The 12,707-nt window shown below is 38.8% G+C and overlaps 1 protein-coding gene across 3 annotated transcripts in view; it reads left to right on the forward strand.

Annotated features, from left to right (window-relative positions):
• sh3pxd2aa (SH3 and PX domains 2Aa) overlaps positions 1-12,707 on the forward strand; it is a 124,910-nt gene that overhangs the window by 50,788 nt on the left and 61,415 nt on the right. For all 3 annotated transcript variants that reach the window (XM_066661357.1, XM_066661359.1, XM_066661358.1), the window contains exons 4-5: positions 4,144-4,220; positions 8,560-8,651. In XM_066661357.1, coding sequence (XP_066517454.1) covers positions 4,144-4,220; positions 8,560-8,651 — 169 coding nt within the window. The remainder of the gene's footprint in view (positions 1-4,143; positions 4,221-8,559; positions 8,652-12,707) is intronic.

Here is a 12,707-nt window from a genome sequence, read left to right on the forward strand (position 1 = left end):
CAGTCTTCCTTCTATCTCCCTGTGGTCACACTATACCTTTATACCCCCAACCCACTTCCTCTGACCACGTCCATTTTACCTACAGCATGATAGACGATTCGCGAAAGCCCTGTCTACATTATACTCAGTGTCTTAAATTCCAAGAGTCATTTGTATTGTTTATATTATTATGCTTTGAATGTACTGTACTATACTATAATGTAATATACTGGAGGGTTATCAGTTTTCAATATTTTATTACTTAGCTATGAGTAATTTTAATGTTTATTATTAATCCCTGGGTTTAGAGAAAGGGGGAGACTGTGTAAACTGAATTGCTCATAATTTGTAAGCGTTGCAGTCAGATAGTTGTAACAGATCAAGAAGTGCTGATAGTTTCGACCCAGACGGGAGCCTCAGGCAGGGGGTTGGAAACACTCAGCATGTCCCGCCTCAGAGTGTATTTCTACCACGACAGTAACACAACGCCCCCTCTGCGTCTGCTTCCCAGAGTTTGAGCTTAGCCTAGCACGTGTTTTTAGCGTAGCATTTCGTGTGTGAGTGAGAGAGAGGGAATGCATATCAGGTAAACATACAGTAAACACTTCTATTTCTTTAGAATTCCACTTCCTGTTAAATTTATCAGACGTTATGGGCTCTTTATCATATGTGAAAGATCTTTTAAGCGGTTACACTGCACACTGATGACAAAAAAGCCTTTCAGACCATGATTTATAAATGCTGCATTGGAATTCTTATTTGGGGTTATGTAAGGTATGGCAGTCCTTGTCTTGTGTGGCGAGGCTTATGGTTTGTTTCATGTGGGTCTATTTTTGTTCAAGCACCTTTTTTTTGACAAGCCCTGCCCATAGATGTCAAGTAAAAACAGTAGTTCTGTCAAATTAGATGATTCTTGAACAAGGTGAACAAAGAATCCATTCATCTTTGGTGTCAGTCAGAAGCCATCTTCATTACCTCCTCGTGTTTATGGGCCCATTGCATATTGATTTCTGCATAGTCTTTACTTTATATGTTTACGTGAAATAATGAGAAGCTATCCAGCGACTGACATAAAAACTGCTTAATGTGTTTGAGGTAAGTGTGACATAAGCATAGCTTAGTTACTTACAGCTTGCGCTTTTTAGAAAACAAACAGGACTGGCTGCTAAAATCTATGATGACCTTGCCCCATATTTTCCTGTCTGTTGTGGGGATTGAACCAGAGAATTTCCAGTTTCAAGCCCACTTCTCTAACCTTTAAGCCATTGCCTTGTTACCGTGGTGCAGCAGGTAGTGTCTCTGTCACAGCTCCAGGGACCTGGAGGTTGTGGGTTCGAGTCCTGCTCCGGGTGGCTGTCTGTGAGGAGTGTGGTGTGTTCTCTCTGTGTCTGCGTGGGTTTTTCTCCGGGTGACTGTCTGTGAGGAGTGTGGTGTGTTCTCCCTTTGTCTGCGTAGGTTTCCTCTGGGTGACTGTCTGTGAGGAGCATGGTGTGTTCTCCCTGTGTCGGCGTGGGTTTCCTCTGGGTGACTGTCTGTGAGGAGTGTGGTGTGTTCTCCCTGTGTCTGCGTGGGTTTTTCTCCGGGTGACTGTCTGTGAGGAGTGTGGTGTGTTCTCCCTGTGTCTGCGTGGGTTTCCTCTGGGTGACTGTCTGTGAGGAGTGTAGTGTGTTCTCCCTGTGTCGGCGTGGGTTTCCTCTGGGTGACTGTCTGTGAGGAGTGTGGTGTGTTCTCCCTGTGTCTGCGTGGGTTTCCTCCGGGTGACTGTCTGTGAGGAGTGTGGTGTGTTCTCCCTGTGTCGGCGTGGGTTTCCTCTGGGTGACTGTCTGTGAGGAGTGTAGTGTGTTCTCCCTGTGTCGGCGTGGGTTTCCTCTGGGTGACTGTCTGTGAGGAGTGTGGTGTGTTCTCCCTGTGTCTGCGTGGGTTTCCTCCGGGTGACTGTCTGTGAGGAGTGTGGTGTGTTCTCCCTGTGTCTGCGTGGGTTTCCTCCCAAGCTCCAAAAACACACGTTGGTAACTCCACTGGATTGGAGACTCGAAAGTATCCATAGGTGTGAGTGAATGTGTGTGTGTGTGTGTTGCCCTGTGAAGGACGCCCCTTCCAGGGTGTATTCCCGCCTTGTGCCCAATGATTCCGGGTAGGCTCTGGACCCACCGTGACCCTGAACTGGATAAAGGTTACAGATAATGAATGAATAATCATTTAGACGGTGTTAGTAAAGTTGATGTTGTAAAGTTCCAGAGTTTCCAACACCTCCCTCTCTTTACATCCACCTCTTCCTCTGATGGATGAGTGGGACACATGGCGTTGCTTGAAGTAATATACAACCTCAGAGGTTTATGGATCCATCAGTGTACAAAGCACACACACACTCCACCCATATACCATACGCACACACACATTTATTATTCTCTCTCTCTCTCTCTCTCAGTCACCCGTCCAGTTTAATAAGCTCTGACCTCCACGTTGATAAACAATATCATAAAACAGCCCAAGCTATTTTGTGGCTTTAACATCAATGACTCATTGGCACAATAAAACATGTCATATTGCAACACAATACACTTTGATTGAAAAGACTTTGAGCTGTACATTCATTGTTATGTAAACCAAACATGTTTACGCCCTTAGAGATACGCATGTAGAAAAAATCCCAAGATATGGTAGTGTTATTATGGTCCTTTATATCTTCCAGGGAATAATTTAGCTGTTTTACATAGTGCACAACATCAGGAGTTCATATAAATTCAGATAGATTTCAGATGTGTTATTCTGCACTGTATGGTCAAATGTTGATAGATACCTACCCATCCAGCTTCTAATCGTCTACAATAAATGCTGGAACATTGCTGTGAAGGTCTGTTATCACTAAGCCATGAGAAAATAAGTGAGGTTATAGGTGCAGAAGTTGGATTAAAAACTCAAAATCCACCATTATGGACATATTGGATTATGCTCCATCACTCTAGAGTTCCACTGCTTCGTAGCCCAGTGCCTGGGGACTTCCACCAGTGCTTGTTGTCATCTGACTTGGTGACAAAGCTTCCCATTTTTCTTCGTGTTTTTCTAAAAGGATGATTAAATGCACCTTGAAGTCATCACTCATGATAAGAGGTGTCTATAGACCTTTGTATAGTATATGTTTTATGTTTTGTTGCAGTTTCACTTGATTAGATTTAGAGAAAGGAAGGCAAACATTGCATTTAATTTACTAGCAGTGTTGGAATGTGATTAGGCTAACAGGATTCTCAAGACTTAAATGGACGTCTACACTCATTTTGTGCATGGGACCTATTTTTCTAGTCCTTATTAATTAGTGTTTTTATTACGTTTCGTTTTATTTCGTCTGCAAACAAAATTAAACCTCTTTAAATCAGTTCTTTTCACAGATGTACAGAAACACCACAGCCTATCAGTCTTGGTTAAGCATTTATTGGTTGTATGTTCGGTTGTATTTAAAGGGGACATATGAATAAAAACACTTATTGGGTGCATTGGTGTATCAACGCAGAGTCCTACCAGACAAAGACCTAGGGGTGGAAAAGGCTGTGTCCCAGATTGCACCATGCTTCCTACATAGTGCACTTCACAGTTTTTAAAACTAAATCTCCTTTCATACATGTAAGGTAACACAGAACCTTTCAGGACATTATCAGAAGGAGCTATATGTGTTGTTACAATTGTACCAGACATTACCTTCACCTGTTAGTGCCCAAGTACAGTGCATGTGTGAACAGAACCAGAAATGTTCCAGAGTATTCATAGTGAATTCATGCCATGCCACCTTCACATGCTTCACAGGCACTTTAAATTTTTGAAAGGACTGATTCTCCATAATAATTTTATTTAGGTTTTTAAACAATTTAAATGCAGATATATTGTCTTTATCTACAAAAAATTATATCCACGGTAGTACATTTTTGAAGGTAAATTCATGCGTTACTTAATAACAGATTGTAACAGGTTAATTTCAATAAATGACACTATAAAATTCTATGTTTTTGAGCATTTCTGCTCCTTATAAACCGTGTGGTACTTCGATGAAAGCATGTCACAAACATTTAGTTAAAACCAGAGGTTACGGGGGGGGGGATATAATATGTCCCCTTTAATATCACTTGCTTTGCTTGAATGTTAATTTGTTCTATTCATTGGTTGTGTTCCTAGGTAAAATCCTTTTTCGACGAAGTCATGTACGAGACGTGGCCATGAAAAGGCTGCGCTTTATAGACGACTACTGCAGGGTGAGTTTTCTCTCTGTTTAAGTGTCTACTGCTGTTTATCACATTTAATCAGATTCTGTCAGTAAACTCTTTGCTCCTGAACATGTATATATGAATAAGGATGTGTACCTGTCACGTCCAAGGTTAAAGCTACTCACATTATTATGTATGAAACAGGTTTCGACTGGAATGCAGCTTTTCATATGCGAGGTTTCTCAGGGTTCTGTATGAGGGCCTATAACATTCTTACTTTAGCCTGTTTTCCTGCTGCTTTAAAACACAGTAGGAGTGAGAAACATCTATTACTTAAGTAAATTAAATTCCTTATTTATGGCAAGGCAAGGCAAGGCAAGGCATGAAAGTACCCGGATGTGTTATCTCATTTGTCAGTACAAGGAATGATGTTAATAAATAAATAAATAAATACATGTCTGCTACAGATTATAAAGAGTTAATGAACAATCAAGACTGAATTTATCCTTATTTCAGTAAATAGCTGTCAGTGATCTGTATTTTTTAGTACTTACCTCTCACTCTGTCTCCCTCTCTGTCTCTCTCTTGGGAAGTCTCCCAGGTACCTTTAGTGCTGTGAAACGAGCCATTTCTCTCTCTCTCTCTCTCTCTCTCTCTCTCTCCTGTTCATAAGGCTGGTCTCTTTTCTCCCTCATCTCCCTCCTCCTCTGTTCTGATGGCAAAGATCCAGTTTTACACTCTCATAAACACTGGAGACATTAACAAATGCACACAGATAGGGGACATCTGCTTGGAGGAGCTAGAGAGACAGAAAGTGTTATGGGATTTTTGGTAAGCAGGTCATTATGAGCACCAGCACCAGAGCGTTTCACAGCACCTTAGAGTCTATTGATTTAAGTTTTATGATGGTATTTCAAATCATACCCTCCATTCTTAGACATTTACTTTAAGTCATATGTTCTTTCAGGTGGTAAAATATGATACCGTTTGATGCTGTTATTGTGAGTTCCATGAAGTACTATGCATCTAAATCAGTAATTACAATGTGCTATTAAAATATTCAGTACAATGTATTATTAACTTTCGTCACTTGTTTTTTTCCACATATTGGTGATATATATATTCACTATAAATCAAAACCTGGTGTGGTATGAATCATTTTTGGCATAGGTGTATATACTACTCAAAATGTAGAAAAACACAGTGTTTTAGATACAGTCAGTAAAATGTTAAACAGTACAGATTAAAATATAATGTCAGCAAATGGTATTTTAAAATGTTTTTTTTAAGCATTCTCAGTACTTTGGTAACAAGTATGTTCTGATTATAAATTATAGTAGACTATCTATTTATACTAACTTTCTGTTCACTCCTTAAGATTTGTTAATGCCCTAATTTATTAAATTTATTAATCCCCTAATTCCAATATAGGGGATTAGTTATATTTCTGTATTAAAAGTAGGTCCGATATGCTATGGAAGCCTGTTTCTGCCACATAAAATAATACAAAAAACAAAAAGTTGTTATTTTTCATTAATATGCAATTTGCTATCTCAATATGTTGAGATAGTATCTCATTATTTTGAGATTCTAAGTCAATATATTGTTATACTATGTAATTGTTTTGAGATATTAATTCAAAACATTGAGTTAGGATCTCATTATTTTGATATACAATGTCAATATATTGAGATTGTATACTATCTCAATATATTGACTTAGTATCTGAAAATAATGAGATACTATCTCAATATATTGACTTAGTATCTGAAAATAATGAGTTAGTATCTCAATATATTGACTTAGTATCTCTTAGTATTCTCAGTACTTTGGTAACAAGAATTTTCTGAATATAAATTATAGTAGACTATCTATTTATAGTAATTTTCTGTTCACTCCTGTGACCTCTTCAAGTCATACATGCATCTTATGATGATTGGACCCATAGAAATTATTGGGTGAAAAAAAGCCCTAAAATGGAAGCTTTTAACTAAAAATTCTCATTTAAATTGAAAGGATCTGAGAGTCCCTTTTCACCACCAAAAAGTATCAAGCAACGTTTATGGAACTGATTATTTAATTATTTAAAAATGTTTTCAGCTCTAATGAGAAGAAAAAATCATTAACTATATAGTCCCTGAATTAACTCGTCCATGTTGCATAAAACATACAAATTTAAGTGCCGTAAAAAGTACTACACGCGGAAGCAGCCAAGTTTAAAATCTCTGACACATCCAGGCCAGTAGGTTTGTATGTTTTAACCATTAAAAAGGATCTGGTCAGTGCCGCCTTATCAGTGCCCTAATTCTAGGACTTGTATTGTGTTGTATGAGGAAGCAGCACATTAGTGTCCAGTTGTGGAGAGTAATTTGCTTTGAAGTGGTGGAGAGGGCAATGTTTACCAGCCATTTCCTGTAAGCTTTAATTAGACAAACGGACTCTGTGTAATTGCTCCATGTTCTCAAAGAATGCTCTTACTCCAGGGATTCTCCTCACAAGTGCTACATGTCTCTCAGTCACATTCCTGTCTCTCTCTCAGTAATGAATTGTCAGCTGAAGCAAATCCTACCAGTCCACTGGGTGTAGTGTACAAATGAGATGTTGTATTTTATGTGTGCTGCTTTATGGAATTAATAAACCTACAATTTTTAAATCAAGATGCACTATGAAGGAGCATAGTTTATATTCAAATAGTTATACATTTAAAATTATTTTTATATTTCCACTTTTTGGATTATTGACCACAGGCCGGCCGCTGTTTCTCCCACCAGCTGGATACCAGCGTTGCTCAAATTCAGAGCACTGGAGAGTCTAGTACTTGTGGAGAGTCTAGATTTGTGCTTTTCACTCTCACATGCTTGGGAATGCAGCATCGGTTCAGCTCCACCTAATGCTATAATTTGGCACTGCAGTATTTGGCTGCTCTAATCATAGTGGGAAAAAAATGAAAAAAATATTAGAAAGAAAGCAGTGTCAGCATGTAGGCCCACTAGCTGTTGTGCAATATAAAAACAAAAAAATCGGTAACACCATTTCTGAATATATTAATCCCCTAATTCCAATATAGGGAACTAGTTATATTTCTGTATTAAAAGTAGGTCCTATATGCTATGGAAAAGCCTTTTTCTGCCACATAAAATAATACAAAAAAGGCACCAGTTATTTTTCATTAATATGCAATTTGCTCATTATTCTATCTCAATATTTTGAGATACTAAGTCAATATATTGAGATACTATCTCATTATTTTTAGATACTAAGTCAATAAATTGAGATGCTATCTCATTATTTTGAGATACTAAGTCAATATATTGTGATACTATCTCATTATTTTGATATAATAAGTCAAAACATTGAGATAGGATCTCATTATTTTGAGAAACTAAGTCAATATATTGTGATTGTATACTATCTCAATATATTGACTTATCTAAAATAATGAGATAGTATCTCAATATATTGACTTAGTATCTCAGAATAATGAGATAGTATCTCAATATATTCACTTATTATCTAAAAATAATGAGTTAATATCTCACTATATTAACTAAGTAGCTCAAAATAATGAGTTAATATCTCAATATATTGACTTAGTATCTCAAAATAATGAGATAGTATCTCGAAATATTGAGATAGCAACTTGCATATTAATGAAAAAAAATTGGTGCCTTTTTTATTATTCCATAGATATGCAAATATAATCTTTAAAATTATAGCATATTCCAGTGGACATGATCTAATGTGTTGAGTGTAGATTCTTGAGTACTTAGCAATGATACCTGCAGCTTAAAACATGTTGTTACATGTTGCTTATTGTGGAAAAAAAAATCTCACCAGAATATTTTAATATCCAACCAGATTGGTTGTGAAGTAAGTGTTGTATAATATGACATTGTTCTATTCTGAGTACATAACTGACCTTTTCAGTGCTTGCAGACTTTGTAATAAAAGCAGACGATCTCTTAAGACCCTGTAACCAAGAGCCATCGCCAATGAACTGAAGAACTGAATTGCCATTCCCTTATTTATTATTCCAGCTATTTTTAATTGACTGAAATTATGTGTTTATGTTTTATCTTTCTTATTATTATTACACTATTGCATTGCCTTCTCTCTGTTTATCTGTTAGAAAATTTCAGAAAAATTAAATATTGTAATACGCATTGTGTGTCTAACTATATGGATATGACATATTTGTTTCCAAACCACTTATTCCTTTACAGTAATTTTACAAATAAGCAGTGAGCACACAGTAAGAGACCTTAGAGGAACTCTACCCTCAGGGCTGGTATAGAAGCAGCTGCAGTACAAGTGTAGGATGATTGTGTTTGAATGTGGTGTTGTCCCTCTGCTGATTGTCCTGTGTCATTTCCTGGCTGGTTATCAGGCCCTGGTGCGACTTCCTCCCCAGATCTCCCAGAGCGAAGAGGTCCTGCGCTTTTTTGAGACCAAACCGGACGATATCAACCCTCCAGTAGAGTGAGTGTCACTCCCTCACACACACACACACACACACACACACACACACACACACATACATAACACTGTATTCAGAACAGAATCTTGTATCTCCATATTATTATAGAGTTTTTAAATATATTTTGTCCAGAAGTGAGAGTAAGGTGCTTGTGTCTGCACCTTCAAACAGATAGAAACTTTTCCATCAATGGGAAGAGATTACTACAAGTCTGCTCTGCTGCTAACCAGATATTATATGGGTGATGGACCACTGAGAGAGAGAGAGAGAGAGAGAGAGAGTCTGTGTGAGAGGAGCATGAATAAACTCACTGTGTTCTGTAATTATCTGGATCTTTGTAGCTTGCAAACGTTCAGCTTTCATTTAATACACTATAGTGAGACAGAATCCACCTGAGGCAAGAGAGAGAGAGAGAGAGAGAGCAATGAAGATAAGATACAGCCCCCCTCCCCTCACTCTCTCTCTCCCTCTCTCTCACATTTCATTTTTAATCTCTCCTGCGGTTCACTTCTCTAGCTCACAGTCAGTGAGTGCGTCCTGAACTCTGCTGATTGCTTGTCTGTAGGAATAGAAAGAGTGAGAGGGTCACGATCCTTCTTTTTGTTCCAGATTTCTCTCCTGCTCTCTGTTCCACATTCCTCCTTCTCTCTCCCTCACATAGGCTCTCGGTCACGCTCCATCTTTTCGTCTCTCGTTTTCTGTCCTTATCTTGTTCTTTTTCTATTATTCAGCTATCCGTCCTCCCACTCTGCTTGGTTCAGTTTTCACCTCTCTTTGTATCTGTCTCTTATTCTCTCTCTCACACACACACACACACACACACACAGTCTCTCACACTCTCTCTCTCTCTCTCTCTGTCTCTGTCTGTCTCTCTTTCTCTCTCTCTTTCACTATGTCTCTCTCTCTCTCTGTCTCTCTCTTTCTCTCTCTCTTTCACTGTCTCTCTCTCTCTCTCTCTCACTGTCTCTCTCTTTCTCTCTCTCTCTAACACAATCTCTCTCTCTCTGTCTGTCTCTCTCTTTCTCTCTCTCTCTCTCTCTCACACAGTCCCTCTCTCTCTCTCTCTCTCTCTCTCTCTCACACACACACAGTCCCTCTCTTTCTCTCTCTCTCTAACATAGTCCCTCTCTTTCTCTCTCTCTCCCTAACAGTCTCTCTCTCTCTCTCTCTCTCTCTCTCTCCCTCTCTCTAACACAGTCTCTCTCTCTCACTTGCTCTCATTCACTGTCTCAGTCTCTCATTTTTGGTCAACATTTTGTCTTAGACAATCGATTTATTTAAAAAAATTTTCAACAAAATAAAAAAATATCGATGACTTTCTACTCTCATATTTAAGTCACACGCCGGAACAACAACGAAAAAAAAAAAATATATATATATATATATATATATGGTCTTAAATTGTAAATAAAATGAACGCTAATTATTTTTGGCTTGGGGCATGTGGGGATTATTGAAATATCACTGATCAAATACGACAGAAATGCCCATCCCTACCCACAACACTCAGCTCATGATCTTTTGAACTGTTTTAAAGCTGCATTTTTGTGCATTGTTATACATTGGTTGGTTGTCTGACAATTTTTTAAAATTTAAATCAATAACAGGGGATGTGTATTTTATGGAAAGCAAAATATGGGACTTCATTTTAATAACACAGTTGTGTTAAAGTGTGACTGAATCTGTGGAGGTCAGTATGAGGTGAGTGGTATTGAGAGATTTATAGGGTAAATGGCTGATGGATGTCTGTGGTTGTGTGCCTCCTTCACCCTCTAAATCAACACAAACCAGGGACACAGACTGGACAGTATGTACACGTACAAAAAAGTGTGTTTATTTGTGTGTGTGTGTGTGTGTATGTGTGTGTCCACATATGATGAAATTACACAATGATTCATTCCAGATGGACAGTATGAGCCTGATTGTATTACCTCTGCACTCCAAGCATGGTGCGTGTGTGTGTGCGTGTGTGTGTGCGTGTGTGTGTGCGTGTGTGTGTGCGTGTGTGTGTGCGTGTGTGTGTGCGTGTGTGTGTGCGTGTGTGTGTGCGTGTGTGTGTGCGTGCGTGTGTGTGCGTGTGTGTGTGTGTGTGTGTGTGTGTGTGTGTGTAACTGATAGGCTTTTCTGAACAGCTGGTTAAGACCAAGTGAACCTTGTAGCTATATAATAGATTTTTCTTTTAACATTCTCACTGTGTATTAATAAGTAAAAGTCTTTTATGTATTGCATTGTGATTATTTATTACATTATTATATAAGTGTAATTCCAGTGATTGGCTCTGACCTCCACATAGAGAGGCACTTTGTAGTACAATAAGACTTTGGTTCATCTGATAGTTTGTATGTTTTTAGCTCCCTTTCACCCTCTTCCTCAAAGGTCATGACCCCACAGTGCCATCCTGCCTAGCTGAGGTCTCGTGCACTGCGCTGAGTCATCACCAGCTTAATCCCTTGTGATGTCATAAACATGCAGATAACACTTAGAACACTGCAATAAAAGGCATTTAGCTTTTTGACCAATGAGCAGTTACCTGTTGTGCTATTAATTAAAAGATATAGTAATTAGATATTTAACTGTTGTCTATACATCAAACAATGTGTCTCGTTCTGGTTGTTCTTATGTCAGGAAAGAACATGGAAAAAAATACTACGGCTGATTTTATTTCTCCAGCAATAAAGGGAATATTGAAACACTAGACACAGAGCAAGGACTTTACTGACCTCTACATGTGTGTAAGTGTGCATGTAATTGGACATACTCAAGCATGTATTTGTTTGTGTGTGCGTGAGCGTGTGTGTGTGTGTGTGTTTATTGATTCTTTTTTTTATACATCCAGGTCATATAGCTTGTTCCATGAATCTGTTTTAGCGAAGCATTTTTGTTTCTGGGTCGATGCCCACAGACCTTGAGTTATTTGCCCTTCGTCTAAGAGCCAGTCAGGATGGCCTGCTGTTTGATTTTGATTCTACCTCACACACACTGTGTTATTCCCAAGGTCGGCTCTTCCGCATGTCGCTCATGCAGATAGAGCGATTAAGGATCAGTGGGGGTACAGCAGGGAAATAAGTCACTGAGACGTGTGCCACAGCGTCCAGTACACGTCGCAGTGAGTGTTTGACTCATCGCCTTACAGACACAGTTTGACAATAAACCTGATATAAATCTTTTCCAGATATCTTCATTATCTGGAGCTTGCTTCTTTTGCACTAGAGCAACACTGATAATATAGCTAACTACAATCAGTAAATAACGGCAGGCTATCCATTAGCATTGGGCTAATTGCCTAAAGTGTCTAGTAATATCAAATACTCTGGTGGTTTCTGACAGTAAATGGCATACACATATTTATAGTCCATTTTTATATAGTATAGTATATGTTTATGGGGGGGGGGTGTGTGTTAGCTGCTGAGTTGAACCTATATGTACTTTTAGATCCTTTACACCTTTATTTGCTACACAAAACATGGGAATTTCTTTTTTAATTCATCCGAGAACTTACATTTACGTTTCGGCATAGCTGCTCGAGATGAGGGTAGGGACATGAGCTTTGCCTGACGTAAACAAGGACTACTGACGTGCAGACTGACCAATTAAATGTTTACAGAGAAGGTTATCGACCAATAACGGTAGCTCTACAGTCAGACCGTCCAATCAGAAGATTGTAGGCTACTTCACCACGCCCCCTTCTCACTCAAGCGAACCAATCGGAGTAGGGGAGGGAGGGACTAGTTTGTGAACGAAACGCTTCTCGAAGTTCTATGTAAGCTCTAGAAAAACAAAATCCCGGACGTTTGTGAAAAGCCGCCCGGACAATTTTTTTTAGGTCTAAAAAAGAGGACATGTCCGGGTAAAAGAGGATGTGTGGTCACCCTAGGCTAGTATAATCGCCACAGGACATCAGCCTAAACTTACCATGCTCATTGCCAAGTTCAGGCTAGAGGGGTATAAAGCACCCGATTAACACGTTATGTTAATGTGGCCGAATCCTCCAACAACACCCTCACATAATTGTTTCATCATCCAGTATGAAGCCTTCTCAGAAAAGCAGAGGATGATAC

This window comes from Hoplias malabaricus, chromosome 2 (assembly GCF_029633855.1).
Source record: "Hoplias malabaricus isolate fHopMal1 chromosome 2, fHopMal1.hap1, whole genome shotgun sequence".
Classification (NCBI taxonomy): Eukaryota; Metazoa; Chordata; class Actinopteri; order Characiformes; family Erythrinidae; genus Hoplias; species Hoplias malabaricus.